Source organism: Microcaecilia unicolor, chromosome 11 (genome assembly GCF_901765095.1).
Source record: "Microcaecilia unicolor chromosome 11, aMicUni1.1, whole genome shotgun sequence".
Lineage (NCBI taxonomy): Eukaryota > Metazoa > Chordata > Amphibia > Gymnophiona > Siphonopidae > Microcaecilia > Microcaecilia unicolor.
In genome coordinates, this window is record NC_044041.1 from 73,122,078 (window position 1) to 73,143,683 (window position 21,606).

The 21,606-nt window shown below is 48.6% G+C and overlaps 1 protein-coding gene across 5 annotated transcripts in view; it reads left to right on the plus strand.

Annotated features, from left to right (window-relative positions):
• Positions 1-21,606, plus strand: part of FCHO1 (FCH and mu domain containing endocytic adaptor 1) — a 94,273-nt gene that overhangs the window by 15,202 nt on the left and 57,465 nt on the right. For all 5 annotated transcript variants that reach the window (XM_030217910.1, XM_030217908.1, XM_030217912.1 and 2 more), the window contains exons 2-3: positions 405-480; positions 1,227-1,319. In XM_030217910.1, the coding sequence (XP_030073770.1) occupies positions 1,293-1,319 (27 nt within the window). In that variant the 5' untranslated portion in view covers positions 405-480; positions 1,227-1,292. The remainder of the gene's footprint in view (positions 1-404; positions 481-1,226; positions 1,320-21,606) is intronic.

Here is a 21,606-nt window from a genome sequence, read left to right on the forward strand (position 1 = left end):
AAAATGGACAACTGCTTGTTAATGGGCAGACTGGATATGTTGACTGACGCCCTGGGCCAGAAGACATTGGATTGGATGGAGTTAAGCTGCAAAATGAAGACTGTCATAAAGTCTAGAATTGAGAACTCCATTGCCAAGTACACCTCCATCCATCTTTCTCCCTCCCTTCTCAGATCTCTCATCTCCCAGTTCTCTCTCCCTCCCACCTTTCCTCCCTCCCCTTCCCTAGAAGGAGTTTTCGTCGTCATACTGCCTGTAAATAATCCAGCTCTGTGTTGCTGTCTCTTTGCTGGCGGTCTTGCTGATGAAAGCTCCCCCCTGAGGTGCTTCCTGGGGGGGGGGGGGGGGGGCAGTTCTTTTTGGCCTGTCCTTACCTGACTTGTTCTTGTTCATGCTCTCCCCAGGGAAGTAGCAGGGAAGCTCTAGCAGCTGGGAGTGGAGAGGATGAGACCAACCCAGCCCAGCAGACAGTTGCTGCCGGTGAGTTCTTGGGATTATTTTAGTGGGCCAGGCTAGCCCTGAAACTTGGAACAGGTTAGCAGGAGGTGAAAGGGACACCCTGAGTTGTGGAAGGCTTATCCTGATTTCTCAACAAAAGCATTGTATTACAGACTGTGTGGAGAAAGGAAACTGACCTGGGGAGCACTGGAGACAAGAATCTTAAGGAAGAGTACCATGTTCTCTTCTAGGAAATAGCTGCAATAGCCCAATTATGTGGGGATCAGCACAGTACTTCATAGAAGGGGGGGGGGGGGAGTGACACAGGGCAGGACTGAGATGTTGAAAGTTGAGCCCCAATATTTGAATAACAGAGGGTGCTCCATAGCAGGAGTGAGATGTCAGCAGGAGTGACCGTATATTGGAGGGGGGGAAGGGGTTGTCTTTGTACTGGACTCAGAGGGAGGGCTGTAAAAGAGGAGTGGGGTATATAAGCATATATTTGCCCTAGATGCTTGGCAGTGTATGGCAGTCTGAGGCCTGTTTGTTTCACAGGCACCACCTTGTAGGGCTGTCTAGTTTTGTTTTTGTGCTTTCCTGACTGGGCTGCAGGCTCTGGTTTCCTTGTCACCCTCCAGTGCTCCCTGCTATCCTCTTCCTGATCCTCTGCTGGCATCTGTTTTGCTGCATGATGGCTGTATCCTGGCTTCTGTGACTGGGTAGGGCTGGTCATGGTTCTACCATTCCAGGATCTGCACAGTTTCTCACCATTCCATTGTTTTTTACAGCATTCCCTCGGCTGAGCCCAGCACACTTTCTCTGTCCTGCGCACACTATCACTGGACACCTTCAGGATGTCATCCTTTGCTGAGAACTTCTGGGTAAGGTTTATACAGAGCTATGGGTATAGAAAAGGGAGGGATGGGACAGGTGAATGTAAAGTCTTGCCCTATCCTTGGTCTGTTCTGCAGTTTTGTTTTGTTTTTTTTTTGGGGGGGGGGGGGGGTATGACTGTAGCACCCTTGCAGGTTCCAACTCCTGCAGAAAGAAATCAAGACCCACTTTCCGTTCCACAGAGCATCACTCACTGTTCAGCTTGTCTGTAATCCCATAACCTCCATTTGTAAGTGATTTGGAGTAGAAATGCTGTAACCTGTGTGCCTCCTGTTGTAGGGACAGTGTCCCCAGCTCACTAGATAGCAAGAAGGCAGATTTGCTTTTCTCCCAGTCTCATTCTGTATGGTCCCGGTGAACAGCAACTACGGATCCCAGACAAACTGGGACACTTGCTGTGCAAGGAGATTAACAGTCTTATTTTCGAAAGAGAAGGGCGCCCATCTTTCGACACAAATCGCAAGATGGGCGTTGTCCTCCCAGGGTCGCCCAAATCGGCATAATCGAAAGCCGATTTTGGGCGTCCTCAACTGCTTTCCGTTGGGGGACGACCAAAGTTCACGGGGGCGTGTCGGAAGCATAGCGAAGGCGGGACTGGGGTGCGCTTAACACATGGGCGTCCTCGGCCGATAATGGAAAAAAGAAGGCCGTCTCTCACGAGCACTTAGCCGACTTTACTTGGTCCATTTTTTCTTGTGACCAAGCCTCAAAAAGGTGCCTGAACTGACCAGATGACCACCGGAGGGAATCAGTGATGACCTCCCCTTACTCCCCCAGTGGTCACTAATCCCCTCCCAACCTAAAAAAAATTTTTAAAAATATTTTTTGCCAACCTCTATGCCGCCTCAAATGTCATACCCAGCTCCATGACAGCAGTATGCAGGTCCCTGGAGCAGTTTTAGTGGGAGAAGTGCACTTCAGGCAGGTGGACCCAGGCCCTCCCCCCCCCCCCGTTACACTTCTGGTGGTAAATGTGAGCCCTTCAAAACCCACCAGAAACCCACTGTGCCCCCCTTCACCCATAAGGGCTATGGTAGTGGTGTACAGTTGTGTGGAGGGTTTTTTGGGGGGCTCAACACCCAAGGTAAGGGAGCTATGCACCTGGGAGCAATTTATGAAGTCCACTGCAGTGCCCCTAGGGTGCCCGGTTGGTGGCCTGGCATGTCAGGGGGACCAGTGCACTACGAATGCTGGCTCCTCCCACGACCAAATGGCTTGGATTTGGTCGTTTCTGAGATGGGCATCCTCGGTTTCCATTATCGATGAAAACCGGGGACGGCCATCTCTAAGGTCGACCTAAATGTTGAGATTTGTGCATCCCCGACCGTATTATCGAAACGAAAGATGGCCGCCCGTCTTGTTTCGATAATATGGGTTTCCCCGCCCCTTCGCAGGGACATCCTGCGAGGACGTCCTCAGGAAAACTTGGGCGCCCCGTTTGATTATGCCCCTCCACGTGTGTTAGTGGATCCATGAGAAAACATAGGGGAACTAGGTGTCAGAAACACCATGTTTCAGATCTTGGCTGCAGGGTTGATGTTCTGTGTGACCTTGTGTAGAACACGTTATGTATTTGTGCCTCAGTTCTAAATCTGGCTCTGCCACCAATTCTGTGATACCGGGAAAGCTATAAGGATCACCTTTGAAACGGACCCTGGAGGGGGAGGGGTTGCTGCACCCTGTGTACCTAAGGGTCTGCAAGTTTTTTTTTTTTTTTAAAGAATATTTTTTGTGGTGCTTCTGTCTGAAAATCTGGCCCTGTGTTGTGTGCACTGGATGGAAGTATCCATGTACTCTTGCACCTACATTGAAGCAGGTACATAGAGGAAGTTCAAAATTAAATCTCAGTATGTACTTTGACTCGCCTGATCTGCCCTCAGCCCTTTATCCCTTTTGCATACAGTTCATCCATTGTGTGTGTTTTTGGTGGGGGGGGGGGGGAGGGGGGAGCTGGGTGTGTGCACAGCCAAATTTAAAAAAAAAATACCTCCGATAAACACTCATTTACTTGTTGAACTCTTTTATTGTTGCCCTTTTGTGGGATGGGGGGAATAATTTTCAAACTGAGTGCATGCACAGATAGTACACACATGCTTTTCCCTTACCAGGTATCAGTGAATTTTCAGAATGAAAGCAGTTATATGCTTCAGCCTTGAAAATTACCCCAGGGAATTTACACACTGACACACCTTCTCTTTGGCACACTGTAATTTTTGGGGTTATTTTACATGCATGCATGTGTATTTTTAAAAGCATGTTTGTATATGTAAACTTCTCCTCCCCCTTCCACTGGGAGTGCCTTCACTCAGGTTAATCTATGCTTGTATAGGCTGTATGCGTTTAACTCATGCTTATACTGGATGTGCAGTTATAACTGCCTGCCTGCTTCCATACATAGTGTTGCTTTATCTGCAAAAATGGTTCTCTTAATTTTCCTCGTGCCTGTTTATTGGTTGTTATAGGACAAGGATGGTATTAGTCCTATTCTGGTTGCTTGGAGGCTTGCCTGAGTATGCAGCTTTATATAAATCCCTGCTTCATAAGAGGACTGTAGCTTGCTCTTCACTGGACTTCGCTTCTTGGTACATTTTTCACCTCTTATCCGAGAGCTTCTTCTAATGCAATGCCTGTGATGACCACTAGGTGTCAGTGAGAGATCAGGGCTTGGTGTTCTTAGGGTCAGGGAGCTGAGGATGGAAGGAAAACCAGGTGACTGCAGAGCATCACCTCTTGGGGCTTCATGTGGGCTCCTTTTGATAAGCTAAAGCAAAATGTTTTGTGTGTTTTTTACCCACCAGGGGACATGTTTCTATTTTTAAATAGAATTATTCCTGCATTATAGCTGAGAACATTTGGAAGATAATTTGAGTTCTGAAAGTGATTTCTGTTTTCTGTTTGCTTTATTTCTTTTTCATGTCATGAAAAAGAAATCTGCTTTCAGAAGAGACTAAAATAGGGAACCATTTTTAGCTGTAAATGCCGAGTTGAGCGTGCACGAGTATTTTTGTTTCTTGTGCCAGCAGTGAAGGTATTTTTACTCTGTCCTTTTCAGCACAGCACACTGCCATGCTTTCTGAAGGAGTTGGTGTGGGAGTAACAGCAGTATCTTTGTAACCATCTGCTGGGTTTGATGCATGTAGCCATTGTGGGAAATGTGGGAGGCGTGTACACACCCACCTGAGTGCTCCCTTACGCTTTGACTCTTTTTTTTGTGTCTCTTGATAGCTCTCTTCTCCCACCCCCCCACCCCCACCACTTCCAGAGCTTGTAACAGTCCAGAGTGCTAGCTATGTATCCAGAGGTTGTCTGTTCTGGGGGTTGGCTGCAGCAAGGCTTTTCAGAAAACCAGACCAGTACAAATTAGACACTACAGACCAGGAACTTGTAGTTAAAAAAACAAACAAACAAACAAACTATTGTGTGTATAAGCAGTTGACAGATTTTTAGCTGCAGAAGTGTGCAGTATTTGTTTTATTTCATAAGTCTCTACAAATAACAATAGGTATAACAGAATTCTCCTTGGGGAACTAGAATATTTATAGCAAAAAGAGTGCAATTGAGACTGTCATAAAACCTCCTTCCCCCACACCTTTACAAAACAGACATTTAGCTATACAGACAGAGGACCTGCAATTTTAAAGCCCTCTCTAAGGCAGCACAGAATATAAAACCCACCCACCCATATCCCCCACTTTCCCTCTTTACCTAGCTCAAGAAAAGCCTCCTAATATATAAAAGAATCCAGTGTAATAAATGTTGGTGAAATCATCCTAGGACATTTAAAATCTGACTTCTTGCCCTTGGTGAAAATGATTGAAGATAATAAAACCCAGGTGTTCATAAATCTTTTTTTATGTCTGTGGGGGCTTTGCACTCTCCCAAAACTCCAATATATAAAGATTATGCAGCCTATTTCTCCACTCCCAGTGGGAGGGCGGGTCAACCATTGTTTATTGCTACATAGTAACATAGTAAGCCACAGCACATAAAGACTTGAATAGTCTGTCCAGTCTGCCCAACAATCGCATTCATACTCAATTCTAGATTAAATCAACAATGAACATGATATTATGTAATGATCACGGTCTGTTGTTTTTGGGACATAGACCGAAGAAATCTGCTCGCGATCGGTCTAGATTTCTGATCCAACAAATGCTGCTTCTTCCCCTGCACTTCTGGAGACCTTTCCCAGCCGAGAATCCATCCCCATGGATGAGACGGGAGGGATTGTCTTATAATACCATTAAGAAAGCACACAGTTGTTCCCAGTAGTCTAGGGGACAATGCTAGAACATGTGCCCCAAATTCCCTTGAGGATGGCCACATTTAGGGCATTGAGGAGGAGTCATGCCTCCCATCTTATAACCGTTCCAACATTCACGTAACCACTATATTAGAATGATGACACCCAAATATTTTTCCAAATATATTTATTTCTCAGAGTATATTTTCTACTCCTTTTTGGTACACAACAGTCCTCAATTAGCTTATCCTACTCATTCCTATACTAATTACACCATTCATTCCTTACTCTCATCATTACATTTGAATTCCATGTTACAATGTACTGTCACAGATTCAAGACTGTTGAGTGACAACTCTTAACAATTTCAACCGGGGAGAAATATGCTTTATGTAAGACCCTATACCATCATTCCCTATAGTCTGCACTGTATAGGCCCTGAGGAATATGTTTGACAATGCTGCGGTAATCTAGATCCCTTCCAACCGAGTTCAACTTAACTTCCTATTTACCCTTAAGACCATCATAGGTTTTAGAGGTACCCAAGTCCAGTAGGGCTTTGTGTAAGACAAAAAAAACAGATGGCGATTCAGGACTATGACTACTAAACAGAGCCCTTAAAAGGATAAGAAAACTGAAGGAAAGTGAATTGGATTTTAAGGATGAAATGTAATGGCACAGCTGACAGTAAACAAAGGCTTCCCCAGGAGGGTGTCCCAGTCTGTCCGTCTCAAAAAAAAAAAAATAATGAATGTAATCATCCATCGTCTTGTGTACAGTGCTCTAGGAGGTTCAACCCTCTGGACTTCCATTTAACAAATACCAAATTATCTTGGCCAGGCGGAAAGTCTAAATTCCTTCTTAAAAGATAGTATGAGTGAATTGCAGGGATCCTGTTTGTGTTAAGATGTTAAAACTACCCAAAGTCTCCTAGGTGGTTGTAACAATATACTGCACTTTAACAAAGATTGGCAGAATCTGTTTTTGCACGTAACAAGAAATTTAAATGCAAAGGGGCCAAATATTCTTTCTCCAAATGACAAGGAGTGTAATCCTGTGTGCCATTTATCCAGTCTCCCAAATGTTGCAACAGATAAGCCCAATTATGAGACCTAAAATTGGACAGTCCCAAGCATCCCTTAGGCCAATTACTGGCTAAGAAATTGAATCAAAGTCTTGGTTTCTTTCCCCTTCAACAGAACTGCCCAAGTTTCCTATGTAGTACTACCAGATCAGTTTGCAGGACATACAGCCACTTAGAAAACAGTGGGGCTCATTTTCAAAGCACTTAGCCTTCCAAAGTTTCATAGAAACCTATGGAACTTTGGAAGGCTAAGTGCTTTGAAAATATGCCTCAGTGTCATTTTTCTTGACATAATTCTGCCAGTAAGAGAGAGGGGAAGATTCTGCCAGGCCCATAATTACGCTTTAGTTTGGGTTAGCAACTTAGCAATATTGAGTTTGTATATTTTCCTAGTGTCCTTGGACAATACAGTGTAGGGTGAAGGGTCTTCTCCAGGTCATCCAGATCTTATCATCTGATGGCAGCACTTTGGATTTCTCCCAGATTTAGTTTAAAGCTGGAAAAGTAACTATATTCCTGGAAACTCCCAAGGGCTCCAGGGAGTGTTCAGGGACTGTCAGATGTACTAGTAAGTCTTCGAATGCAGCTCTTTTGAAGAACTGGGATCCTATGAGGCATATTTTCAAAGCACTTAGCCTTCCAAAGTTCCATAGAAACCTATGGAACTTTGGAAGGCTAAGTGCTTTGAAAGTGAGCCCCATTGTGTACACCCCGGTTTTCCAGATTATTCCTATCTTCCCTGGAGAGGATCCAGCATTAGAACAAACAATAGTGGAGAGAGGGGGCAGCCCCGGTGAGTCTCTCGACTGATAAAAGCACGTTCACCCAGACCCAAGCTTTCGGGGAACTATAAAGGATCTTCACTGCTTTAATAAAGAAATCTTCCAGCCTACAGGCTTTCAAGGAGGCAAGCATGAAAAGCTAAGAGACCCTATCATAGGCTTTTTCATCATTGAAACTAATCAAAAGCGAAGGGGTCCCATCTTGCTGCACCACCTGCAGCAAGGTCAGTATCTTAGGTAGATTTTTAGCCACTCTTCTATCTCTGACAAAAGCCCACCTGTGGGTCTGGTATCAGATGAGGCAGCAATTGAGCCAGATGGTTTGCCATGATCTTAGACATTAATTTTGCTTCAAAGTTGAGCAAGGATATTGGGTGGTAAGATTCGTTGGAATAACCACGATTTGTGCCGTAGAGTTTAGCATTCGCTTCTTTGCTATTAACATATGAAGCATTTCTGTTAAGGGGTAGCAATATAATCCTGTAACCATTTTTCTCCGAGGACAAGCAGGCTGCTTGTTCTCACGACTGGGTGACGTCCGCGGCAGCCCCCACCAACCGGAAAGAAGCTTCGCGGGACGGTCGGCACGCAGGGCACGCCCACCGCGCATGCGCGGCCGTCTTCCCGCCCGTGCGCGACCGCTCCCGCCAGTTCCTTTTTTTCCGCGCCTGGAGAGAGTCGTGCTTTGCCGCTCTCTCTACTTCAGCCGCCGGATTCTTGCGATCGCGTATACGCGGATCGCGCTTCGTTTAATTAATTTCCTTTTAGTATTTCTCTGTTAAAAAAAAAAAAAAAGAAAAAAAGAAAAAAGACTGCGCGTGTGGAGCACGCGCTCCCCTTTTCCCTCGCTTCCAGCGGGGACGCCTCGTTGCGGCCTAGTGGCCGCTCGGTCGGCTAGTTTTTTCGTGGTGTGATTTTAGCCACCATTGCCGACTTTGACTTCGCCGACGCGATTTTTCCGTCGATGTCCTCGAAGGTCCCGAGTGGATTTAAAAAGTGTGGTCGCTGCGGCCGGCCGATCTCGCAGACCGACACCCACGCTTGGTGCTCCAGTGCCTCGGGCCGGAGCACAATCTCAAGTCGTGTGCGCTGTGTCTCGGTCTCCGGAAACGGACTCAGGTTGCGAGGCAAGTTCTTCGGGGACCGTCTTTTTGGAACTTGCGCCGGCCCCTCGACGTCGACCTCGACGGCATCGGTATCGAAGGCCGGATCTTCGGTACCGGTATCGATGCCCGAGACATCGGCACCGATGGCAGCGACCCCAGGAGAACAGGTCCCGTCGGCCCGCCGGTCCGCCGGTGAGAGTGGGGTTGAGAGGCCGCGTGGGCTGTCGGCCCCGGTCACTCCCTCAGCTCGTGAGCCACGGGACCGAACCCTGTCGGACCCGGTACCTCGAGACCGAGGGGGATCGACCTCCTCCTCCTCCATGCCCTCCGGCGCCGGTGACGTGCACCGGAAAAAAGGACAAGAAGCGCCGTCACCGGGAGCCCTCGGTGCACCCTGAAGGGGAGTCGACGCCGAAGCGTCATCGTAGAGAGGAGAGATCTCCGTCGGTGGTGGAGGTACCGACGCGTCGGGGTTCCGGCACCTCGGTGCCGTCTCCTGGCCCCCAGCAGCTTCTGGCACCGACACCCTTACCGGCCCCACCGCCTTTCCCGGCAGCGGGCCTGGACGAGTGCCTCAGAGCCATCCTTCCGGGGATCCTGGAAGGGCTGATGCGCCAGGCTGTGCCGGCGTCGGGGGTGCTTGCGCCCCCGGCGCCGATGACTGTGGCGCCGGCGAGCTCTAGCCCGGCGCCGGGGCTGTCGGACACCGCCGCCGCTTGCGGTGCCGGTCTCGACCGCCACGCAGGTGGAGTCCCCGTCGACGTCGATGGAGGGAGCTCCGTCCCCGCCGGCGCGGGAGTCCACCGCTCGACGACACCGAGGCCTCGGTGCCTCGACGTCGAGCCGGGCCCGGTACCGGACTCAGCTACATGAGCTAATGTCCGATACCGAGGATGAGGACTCGTGGGGGGAAGAGGAAGACCCGAGATATTTCTCCTCAGAGGAGTCTACGGGCCTTCCCTCGGACCCCACGCCATCACCGGAGAGGAAGCTCTCACCTCCTGAGAGTCTCTCCTTTGCCTCCTTTGTGCGGGATATGTCCATAAGCATTCCCTTTCCCGTGGTCTCTGTGGAAGAGCCGAGGGCCGAGATGCTCGAGGTCCTCGACTATCCATCACCACCTAGAGAGTCCTCCACGGTACCGCTGCACAATGTCCTGAAGGAGACGCTGCTTCGGAACTGGGTGCGACCACTAACTAACCCCACCATTCCCAAGAAAGCAGAGTCCCAGTACAGGATCCACTCTGACCCAGAGCTCATGCGGCCCCAGTTGCCCCATGACTCAGCGGTCGTGGATTCTGCTCTCAAGAGGGCACGGAGTTCGAGGGATACCGCCTCGGCGCCCCCGGGGCGGGAGTCTCGCACTCTGGACTCATTTGGGAGGAAGGCCTACCAATCCTCCATGCTCGTGACCCGCATCCAATCTTACCTGCTCTATATGAGCATCCACATGCGGACCAATGTGCAACAGCTGGCGGACCTGGTCGATAAGCTCCCGCCGGAGCAGTCCAGGCCTTATCAGGAGGTGGTCAGGCAGCTGAAGGCGTGCAGAAAGTTCCTGTCCAGGGGGATTTTTGACACCTGTGACGTGGCATCTCGTGCTGCGGCCCAAGGTATAGTGATGCGCAGGCTCTCATGGCTGCGTGCCTCTGACCTGGACAACCGCACCCAGCAGAGACTGGCTGACGTCCCTTGCCGGGGGGATAATATTTTTGGCGAGAAGGTCGAGCAGATGGTTGACCAACTGCATCAGCGGGAAACCGCTCTCGACAAGCTCTCCCACCGGGCGCCTTCAGCACCCGCCCCCCGCGGGCGGGCGTTTTTCCCGGGCCCGGCAGGCTGCACCCTATTCTTTTGCGAAGCGTAGGTACAACCAGCCGGCCCGAAGGCCTCGTCAGGCACAGGGACAGCCCCAGCGCGCTCGTTCCCGTCAACAGCGTGCGCCTAAGCAGCCCCCTGCGCCTCCACAGCAAAAGCCGGGGACGGGCTTTTGACTGGATCCATGGGAACATAGCCGCCCTACAAGTGTCCGTACCGGACGACCTGCCGGTCGGAGGGAGGTTAAAATCTTTTCACCAAAGGTGGCCTCTCATAACCTCCGACCAGTGGGTTCTCCAAATAGTGCGGTACGGATACGCCCTGAATTTGGCCTCCCTGCCTCCAAATTGTCCTCCGGGAGCTCAGTCTTTCAGCTCCCATCACAAGCAGGTACTTGCAGAGGAACTCTCCGCCCTTCTCAGCGCCAATGCGGTCGAGCCCGTACCACCCGGGCAGGAAGGGCAGGGATTCTATTCCAGGTACTTCCTTGTGGAAAAGAAAACAGGGGGGATGCGTCCCATCCTAGACCTGAGAGGCCTGAACAAATTCCTGGTCAAAGAAAAGTTCAGGATGCTTTCCTTGGGCACCCTTCTGCCAATGATTCAGAAAAACGATTGGCTATGTTCCCTGGATTTAAAGGACGCATACACTCACATCCCGATACTGCCAGCTCACAGACAGTATCTCAGATTCCGCCTGGGCGCACGGCACTTTCAGTATTGTGTGCTACCCTTTGGGCTCGCCTCTGCCCCACGAGTGTTTACAAAGTGCCTCGTGGTGGTAGCGGCCTACCTACGCAAGCTGGGAGTGCACGTGTTCCCTTATCTCGACGATTGGCTGGTCAAGAACACCTCGGAGGCAGGAGCCCTCCGGTCCATGCAGTGCACTATTCAACTTCTGGAGCTGCTGGGGTTTGTGATAAATTACCCAAAGTCCCATCTCCAGCCAACTCAGTCTCTGGAATTCATAGGAGCGCTGCTGAATTCCCAGATGGCTCAGGCCTACCTTCCCGAAGCGAGGGCCACCAATCTCTTGGCCCTGGCTTCGCGGACCAGAGCGTCTCAGCAGATCACAGCTCGGCAGATGTTGAGACTTCTGGGTCATATGGCCTCCACAGTTCATGTGACTCCCATGGCTCGTCTTCATATGAGATCTGCTCAATGGACCCTAGCTTCCCAGTGGTTCCAAGCCACCGGGAATCTAGAGGATGTCATCCGCCTCTCCACCAGTTGCCGCACTTCACTGCTCTGGTGGACCATACGGACCAATTTGACCCTGGGACGTCCATTCCAAATTCCGCAGCCCACGAAAGTGCTGACGACGGATGCATCTCGCCTGGGGTGGGGAGCCCATGCCGATGGGCTTCACACCCAGGGTCTGTGGTCCCTCCAGGAAAAGGATCTGCAGATCAACCTCCTGGAGCTCCGAGCGATCTGGAACGCACTGAAGGCTTTCAGAGATCGGCTGTCCTGCCAAATTATCCAAATTCGGACAGACAATCAGGTTGCAATGTATTACGTCAACAAGCAGGGGGGCACCGGATCTCGCCCCCTGTGTCAGGAAGCCGTCGGTATGTGGCGTTGGGCGTGTCGGTTCGGTATGCTTCTCCAAGCCACGTACCTGGCAGGCGTAAACAACAGTCTGGCCGACAGACTGAGCAGAGTCATGCAACCGCACGAGTGGTCGCTCCATTCCAGAGTGGTACGCAAGATCTTCCGAGAGTGGGGCACCCCCTCGGTGGATCTTTTCGCCTCTCAGACCAACCACAAGCTGCCTCTGTTCTGTTCCAGACTTCAGACACACGGCAGGCTAGCGTCAGATGCCTTTCTCCTTCATTGGGGGACCGGGCCTCCTGTATGCTTATCCTCCCATACCTTTGGTGGGGAAGACCTTACTGAAGCTCAAGCAAGACCGCCGGCACCATGATTCTGATAGCGCCCTTTTGGCCCCGTCAGATCTGGTTCCCTCTTCTTCTGGAGTTGTCCTCAGAAGAACCGTGGAGATTGGAGTGTTTTCCGACTCTCATTTCGCAGAACGACGGAGCGTTGCTGCACCCCAACCTTCAATCCCTGGCTCTCACGGCCTGGATGTTGAGGGCGTAGACTTCGCTGCGTTGGGTCTGTCTGAGGGTGTCTCCCGGGTCTTGCTTGCCTCTAGGAAGGATTCCACTAAAAAGAGTTACTTTTTCAAGTGGAGGAGGTTTGTCGTGTGGTGTGAGAGCAAGGCCCTAGAACCTCGTTCTTGCCCTGCACAGAACCTGCTTGAATACCTTCTGCACTTATCGGAGTCTGGCCTCAAGACCAACTCAGTAAGGAATCACCTTAGTGCGATTAGTGCTTACCATTATCGTGTGGAAGGTAAAGCCATCTCTGGAGAGCCTTTAGTCGTTCGATTCATGAGAGGCTTGCTTTTGTCAAAGCCCCCTATCAAGCCTCCTACTGTGTCATGGGATCTCAACGTCGTCCTCACCCAGCTGATGAAACCTCCTTTTGAGCCACTGAATTCCTGCCATCTGAAGTACTTGACCTGGAAGGTCATTTTCTTGGTGGCAGTTACTTCAGCTCGTAGGGTCAGTGAGCTTCAAGCCCTAGTAGCTCATGCTCCATATACTAAATTTCATCACAACAGAGTAGTGCTCCGCACTCACCCCAAGTTCCTGCCGAAGGTGGTGTCGGAGTTCCATCTTAACCAGTCAATTGTCTTGCCAACATTCTTCCCCAGGCCGCATACCCGCCCTGCTGAACGTCAGTTGCACACATTGGACTGCAAGAGAGCATTGGCCTTCTACTTGGAGCGGACACAGCCCAACAGACAGTCCGCCCAATTGTTTATTTCTTTCGACCCTAACAGGCTAGGGGTCGCTGTCGGGAAACGCACCATCTCCAATTGGCTAGCAGATTGCATTTCCTTCACTTACGCCCAGGCTGGGCTGACTCTTGAGGGTCATGTCACGGCTCATAGTGTCAGAGCCATGGCAGCGTCAGTGGCCCACTTGAAGTCAGCCACTATTGAAGAGATTTGCAAGGCTGCGACGTGGTCATCTGTCCACACATTCACATCACATTACTGCCTCCAGCAGGATACCCGACGCGACAGTCGGTTCGGGCAGTCGGTGCTGCAGAATCTGTTTGGGGTGTAAATCCAACTCCACCCTCCAGGACCCGAATTTATTCTGGTCAGGCTGCACTCTCAGTTAGTTGTTCTTCGTAGGTCAATTCCTGTTGTTTCCTCGCCGTTGCGAGGTTCCATTGACCTGGGTTCTTGTTTTGAGTGAGCCTGAGAGCTAGGGATACCCCAGTCGTGAGAACAAGCAGCCTGCTTGTCCTCGGAGAAAGGGTATGATACATACCTGTAGCAGTTGTTCTCCGAGGACAGCAGGCTGATTGTTCTCACCTACCCTCCCTCCTCCCCTTTGGAGTTGTGTGTTTCATCTTTTGCTAGTCATTCAACTGGCGGGAGCGGTCGCGCACGGGCGGGAAGACGGCCGCGCATGCGCGGTGGGCGTGCCCTGCGTGCCGACCGTCCCGCGAAGCTTCTTTCCGGTTGGTGGGGGCTGCCGCGGACGTCACCCAGTCGTGAGAACAATCAGCCTGCTGTCCTCGGAGAACAACTGCTACAGGTATGTATCATACCCTGTAGAATTCAGCCCTAAACCTGACCGTCCCTATCACTTTTGAGTAGGGCTCTATCAGATTACCAGCTTGATCTTGTCCTCGGAGATTGGGAGACTGCACAAATACTTCAACAGCCCATTTAATGAAAGGAGATGTAAGGTGATGAAGTAGGCTACATTATCTAATGCTCCCACCCCTGCAGAACGACAGAGTAGCATAAAATTTCTGGAAGATGGCATTAATCTCTTTATCCTCTTACCATTATTCCCATGGATTTTTTTTTTTTAAGAAATTCCTTCCCATTGCCTTGTCAGTTTGGCTTATAATGCTCCACTTTTATATTTCAACGGTTTTTATTGATGACAAGTCAAGAAGAACAAATCCACTTCAATACAGTAGCCTCAATACAACATTGCAACCTGCATGGTGATTACATAACAAGTAAACCTCTCCACTTACTGTCATCAAACATTTTACATTTTTACCTCCTCCTCCCACCAGTGCCTTGTTGTTTATTTACCACCCCCCCCCCCCACCAATTTTATTAATAACAATATTCTTAGTATAACTGCACCAAAGGTCATCTATAATTCTCTGAAAATGCTCCACTTTTATTACCATGGCTACTAAAATGGTCACTGGTCTTTGTCATTAAGCGTATGGGGACAGACTTCTAAATATGTATACTTTGAAAGAAATGCGGGGGAGGGGAGATATGATAGACATTTAAATAGTTATGCAGCATAAATGCACAGGAGGCAAGTCTCTTTCAATTGAAAGGAAGCTCTGGAATGAGGGGACATAGGGTGAAGGTGAAAGGGGACAGATTGGGAAGTAACCCGAAGAAATACTTCACGGAAGGGGTAGTGAATTTGCGTTACAGCCTCCCGGTGAAAGTGGTGGAGATGAAAACAGTATCTGAATTCCAGGGGGCTTAGGAAAAGTTATTGAGATTTATTTACATAGTACATAGGATCTCTAAAGGAGTGATAGGGAGAATAGATGGCATGGATGGGCAGACTGGATAGATCATATGGTCTTCATCTGCCTATATTTTTCTGTTTCTTTATTATTTATATTTATAGTATAATGGGGATTTCATTGTTCTTTGATGTAAGAAAATATTGAACAGACTGAGATGCAAGTAGCTGCTCTATATTATTCCGAGAAGGCACCACCCCATAAACCCTGCGTTGATGGTGGATTTAAACGTTCCAGCCAAAGGCTTTCCCAATCCTGAACCCTTTTTGTGAGCTACATACGCTATGATCTTGCCTCTCGAGACTGTTTAAGCCCCTTCCCAAAACAGGACTGTTGCATCATGGTGTTTGGAATTGAGATGCTCATAATTTTGCCATTTTGCTGCCAAGAAATCCTGAAATTTAACATCATAATAAAGGTCCAGGGGGAACTGCCACACCAAGTGTTCTCTCCACTGCTCGAGGCCCCCGGGTCCAGACATTCTTTATAATTTAAATAAAAATCCTGTATCTAAGTTTTACATAAGAACATAAAGTATTGCCATACAGGAACAGACCGAAGGTTCATCAAGCCCAGCATCCTGTTTCCAACAGTGGCCAATCCAGGTTACAGGTACCTTGCAAGATCCCAAAACAGTACAATACATTTTATGCTGCTTATCCTAGTAGTGAATTTTCCCCAAGTCCATTTTAATAATGGCTTGTGGACTTTTCTTTTTAGGAAGCTATCCAAACCTTTTTTAAACCCCGCTAAGCTAACGGCTTTTGCTACATTCTGTGGTAACGAATTCCAGAGTTTAATTACACGTTGAGAGAAGAAATATTTTCCCTGATTCACTTTAAAAATAAATTTTAAATAGTTTCCAAAGGAAGGACCGTTTCTGTTCGAGGTCTAGTCCTAATGGCCCTGGGCTGCAGATAGGTGCTGGACGTTTAGATCAGGTGTATTGAAATATGTTGCATGGGACAAGCAAGATCAAGATGAAAACAGACTTTTCTATAGCTTTAGCTTCTTTTGGTTTCACCATATGTTTCCTTGTCATTCAAGTGTGCCATCTCCCAGACATGTGGTCACATGCATCCTCTCCCCCCCCCCCCCCCCCTCAAGCTGGCATGCCAAAGTGCCCTTCCCTCATCATCCTCACGATAAGGCATCTCACTCCATTCCCCGCGGTCCTTTAAAACCTTGCCCTCAATCACTGGTAACCATAGTAGCAGAAGTGCTGAAAAACAGGCTGCCTGTCAGTAGTCCATGGAGCTTTCCTCCTGCCTGTCCCAGCCTCCAGAAACAGGAAGTAGAATTAGATGAGGCGGGACTGGCAGAGGTAAGGTCATGTGGACTGGTGCAAGCATCCTGTTTTCAGTTCTGGCAATCAAGGGCAAGCTTTTAAAGAACTCGGGAAGCAGAGAGATGCCCAACCGGGGGGGGGGGTGAAGGGAGTGAGAGATACAGGACCCCTGGTTTGGGGGGGGGGGGGAATAATTCCTGACTTGCGGAGTAAGAAGGAGAGATATAGTCCCGCAGGTTGGGGGGGGGGGGGCAGGAGAGAGGGACATTTCTAAATTCCTGGAGAGGAGGGGGAGAGAAAGGGAGAGTTGCTGGACAGTTGGGGGAGGATAGGAACACAGACTGGAACCAACATGAGTAGAAACATAAAATGACCAGACAAAGGTAGAAAAATGAATTTGATTTTCTAGGGGTTTTCAACCCATTCCTTAGGGTACACTCAGCCTTCAGAGTGTTCAGGATATTCTCATTGAATTCAATGGGGATATCCTGAAAACCCTGACTGGCTGAGTGTGCCCCGAGGACTGGATTGAAAACCTCTGGATTAAAATGTCAGGTTTTATTTTTGTTTTAATGTACATCTTCAAGAACTGTTCTTGCTGGCCCCAGCCATGTCTAAAATAAATCTCCAGATTTGGGTTGGGCCACTCTTGGCATCTCTGCACCTCGTGCTCAATGCCATAACATGTTAGGGGCTGTCACTTCGAGAGGGTTTCTTTTGCCATGCTCTGATATTGGGGATGGTTAGCTTTGCTTGGTGGTGCTTGTGGGAAATGAGCCTTCCTGGGGTGCAGCTCAGTACCCTTTCTTCTGTTGGACCCTTGACCCTCAGTCCAAGAATTTAGAAAGCAGAAAGCTCAGATTCCCTTGGAGAAAGACACAGCCAGCACAAGCTGGAGCCTGACCTGGAGATAAGGGACAGCGGAAGCCTGACATTGATTTCAGTAATTCATTGCAATCTGATGCCCTGTTAATTCTATTGACCTTAACAAGTTCCTGTGCTGATTGTCATCCAGTCTTCCTGAGCGATTATAAAGTTTTCCAGTGTGAGTTGGTTTTATAATTTAATTTGATTACATTATTTTCCAGTGGCTTCCGAGGTATCATTAAGGGTTGGGGGGGGGGGGGGGGGGGTTGATGGGATCTATCTGTTTCCAGCATGACTTTCTGTTCCCAACTAGCATTACCATGTTTTCTTACTGGCAAATTTGCTGTTTATTTTTAAAAGGTTATAGTCCGCTTAAGCAATGTCCTAGATGGAGTAAATTAAAAACATATAAAATTAAGACACAATCAACAAACAATAGCCTAATAAGAAGCACCAAAAAAAATCATACATAAAGTTCATTTAACAGATGACTATACAGAAAAACAACCCCTCCCTAAAGGAAAAAAAAAGTATAAAACGTACTTGGGCTACAGCCTCCCTCCCCCAAATCCAACCAAGCTATACTCGAGAAATATCAAAGGTCTGCATATACAACAGTGCACTCAGACTTTCTATGAAGTATAGTGTATTCACACCCAATTTTTAATACAGATGAGTGTGGTAGCCGTGTTAGTCCACTTTTAAGGTTATCAATAGAAATCAAACAAAATAAAACATGGAAAAGAAAATAAGATACCTTTTTTATTGGACATAACTTAATACATTTCTTGATTAGATTTCGAAGGTTGCCCTTCTTCGTCAGATCGGAAATAAGCAAATGTGCTAGCTGACAGTGTATATCAATGATATGCTTTGATGTCCCCATGCATACCTCCGACGCACCCCCATCCTCCCACCCTGTCAGACTGTCATAGTAATGCTTGAATGTTTTCACTTATATACACTGTCAGCTAGCACATTTGCTTATTTCCGATCTGACGAAGAAGGGCAACCTTCGAAAGCTAATCAAGAAATGTATTAAGTTATGTCCAATAAAAAAGGTATCATCTTATTTTCTTTTCCATGTTTTATTTTGTTTGATTTCTATTGATAACCTTAATACAGATGGAAACATGTTCAAAAGTAAAGGTCCTGCTACTGAAAAGGCAGATGATTAAGTCATTACTAATGTGGCTGACTTTACCAAATTAGTTAGTTCCAACAGAACAATAGAATAAGTAACTTTACAAAAGATGGACTATCAACCAATAAAGTATGGGAAGTAAGGAAACATATCTTTAACTGCTCACGCTGTTGAATAGGAAGTCGGCGCAAGGCCTAGTTGCAGAGCATGAAGTGGCATCTTCACATGTCCAGGATTCATTTTTTTCCCAGTAGTTTTTGCTGCTGTTTTTAATTCCAGACTATTCTGTATTCCCTCACATCTCTCTTTCCTGGCAGTGCAATGATTTGTACTGTCACACATCGGGGTACCTTCTGGAAAATGATTCCTAACGTAGGGCCAGATGCACTAAACTTTACGAGCCATTAACGAGCAAGTAGTAAACCCTGGCGTGCACTAAATACTTTTTTCCGATGACGGTAGCAGCTAACGCAAATGGAATGCAGATGAGCAAATTGTGTAGAAACCCTATTGAAATGAGATGCACTAAGCTTTTCCGCTTGCCCTAACGCTGGAAAACACTGGGAAATTTAATGAGGTCTGTACGGGCTTAGAAAACTTATAAAATATATAAAAAAAAAAAAATCGGGAGGGAGCAAAAACGACCAAGTGCTCGTCAGGAGCATCCTTTATGGATGGCCTTGCCGCCCCCCTGCATTGAAATCAGAACTTTACGCAGCCCCGGCCCCCCCTCCCTCCCTTCCTTCCTTCCTTCCTTCCTTGAAATGACAGCTTCGCCGCCGCCCCCCCTCCTCCACCTGCCCGCCTCCGTCTGCCACCGGGCCCTCACAGCGCCTCTCACCTCCGTGTGAAGGCGCTGCACCGGCAACAACAGCTGATCGCCAGGGAGGAAAGGAGGGAAGTCCGGAGAGGCGATCAGCTGCTGTTGCCGGTGCAGCGCCTTCATACGGAGGTGAGAGGCGCTGTGAGGGGCGGGTGGAGGGGGGGCGGTGGGGGCGTGGCCACGGGGGGGTGAAGGATGGCGGGGAAGCTGTCATTTCAAAGAAGGAAGGAAGGGAGGGGGCTGGGGCTGTGTAAAGTTCTGATTTCAATGCAGGGGGGAAGCGGGGAGCAGCCAGCATAAGGCTTGGCTGCTCTGCGCATGCTCTACCGGCTGATTATCCGACAGTTTTACGAAGGATTAGAGAATGCAAGTGAGCTGCAATGAGCAGCTCATTTGCATTCCCTTTCCTTCATGCATAGCCGTTCCCTACTGATTCGCTATGGAGTTTGGTATGGAACGGCTCTAACGACGACTTTAGTGCATCCCCCCCCCTCAGCCCGTTAGGTATCTATCTGCATTGCAAGGTGCCTGGGAGTCGCTCTTCACTGCATCTGCAGCTTGGTCAGCTCAAGGGGACCTAAGTTGCAGTCCAGATACACCAGACTCAAAAGTTGTGCTTTCCAAACACCCCAATGTCGGTAAAATGGGGAAATACCTGAAAGAGGAGCTGGCAGGAAATAAGGGAAGTGTGTGGGTGGGGGAGGGGAGGGAACAGGCTAAGGGGCAATGAAAAGGGCAACAGAGCTTCATTTAAGGAAAGTGCTTCTGTGTACAAAAGAAGAGCGGGATTTGGGAGTGATTGTGTATGATGACCTTAAGGTGGCCAAACAGAAAAAGTGATGGTCAAAGCCGGAAGGATGCTTGGGTGCATAAGGAGAGGGATGAGATGACAGCAGGAAAAAAAGGAGGGTGATAGATAAGTCTCTGGTGAGGCCCCATTTAGAGTACAGTTTGCTATTTTGGAGACTACACCTCCAGAAAGATATAAACAGGATGGAGTTGGTCCAGAGGGCGGCTACAAAATTGGTAAGCAGCCTCAGTATAAAACATATAGGGACAGGTTTATGAACCTCAACATGTATACACGGGAAGAGAGGCGGGAGAGAGAGGAGATATTATGGACATTTAAATACCTCAGTGGCATTAATATACAGGAGGTGAGCCTTTTTCAAATGAACAAAAACTCGGGAATGAGAGGGCCTATGATGAAGTTAAGAGGAAATAGGCTTAAGAGAGATCTGTTTTCACGGAAAGGGTGGTGAATGCGTGGAATGGCCTTCTGGTGGAGGTCGTGGAGTTGAGGTCTGTGTCAGAATTTAAGAAAGCATGGCACATGGTATCCCTTGGAGTTAGTGGTTATTGATGGGCCATGTGACCCTTATCTGCCGTCATGTTTCTCTGTTTCTAATTAAAAGCAAGAGGAAAAGGAAACTGATTTGGTTCATCAGTGGAAATTTCTGCAAAAGTCAAGGCAAAAAGGTAAGCATTCAGAAAAGGAGAAACACAAACGAGACTACCACATAAAAGCTGAAAGTCAAAGAAATCAGGATGGCAAAAGCATGGACGGGAGTAAAAAAAAAAAAAAAAAAGGCTAAAAATATGAATTTTTTTTTCAGGTAGGTTGGAGAGAAAAAAGAAGGGCTAGGGTTTGAATTAAACTCAAAAATGCCGAGGGCTGATGTGTGGAAGGTGCTAAATGTTCAATACTTCTGTTTAATGTTCAGGGAAGAAAGACCTGGAGAAGGTCCACAAGATGATTGATGGATACATATGGTGAAGTTGTAGATATTGCCTCATTCACTGAAGAAGGTGTCTATGAAAAGCTTGAAAAACTGGAAGTAGACAAAGCTATAAAACTGGCAGCCTCATGATCAAAAGCCCCGCGCTGTTCCAAATAGCACTCTAAAAATAGCGCTGGAACAGCGTGGGGCTTTACCGCACAGATGATCAGAGATAATGCATGCAAATTTAAGCAGCGCAATTATCCCTGATCATCGGTTAGAAGTGCAGGCGAATTGTGCCGAGCATTCGCTTAGCACAATCCTCCCGCACTTGTTTGACAGGTTGGGCTGTCAAAAACCCAAACCTGTCAAACACCCTGCCCCCACCCCCCCAGGTTCAGGGAAGGCTGGAGATCTGGTGGGTCTCCAGCCCCCTCCCCCGCCCCCCAAAATTGGTCCATGGTGGTCTAGTGGCTACTGACAAAACCCCTTTCCACCCACTCACCTAGTGAGTGACGGAGGGGGGCTGGAGGTCCTTGGCTTGACGACAGCAAAATGGCGGCGCTCAGCCCTGCCCATGGTCTATAGCCCCGCCATTTTGCTGTCAAGCCAGGGAAGAGGAGAGAGGCAGGCTGCATCCCTCCTCCAGCTATAAGATAGGGGGCCGGGAGGGGGCTGTCCTTATGCTGGACCACCAGGGATTGCTGGGACAATGTTTGGGGGGGGGGGGGAGTTGGGGTGGGCTGGAGGTCTGCCGGACCTCCAGCCCCCCTCTGTTGCTTGCTAGGTGGGTGGGTGGGAGG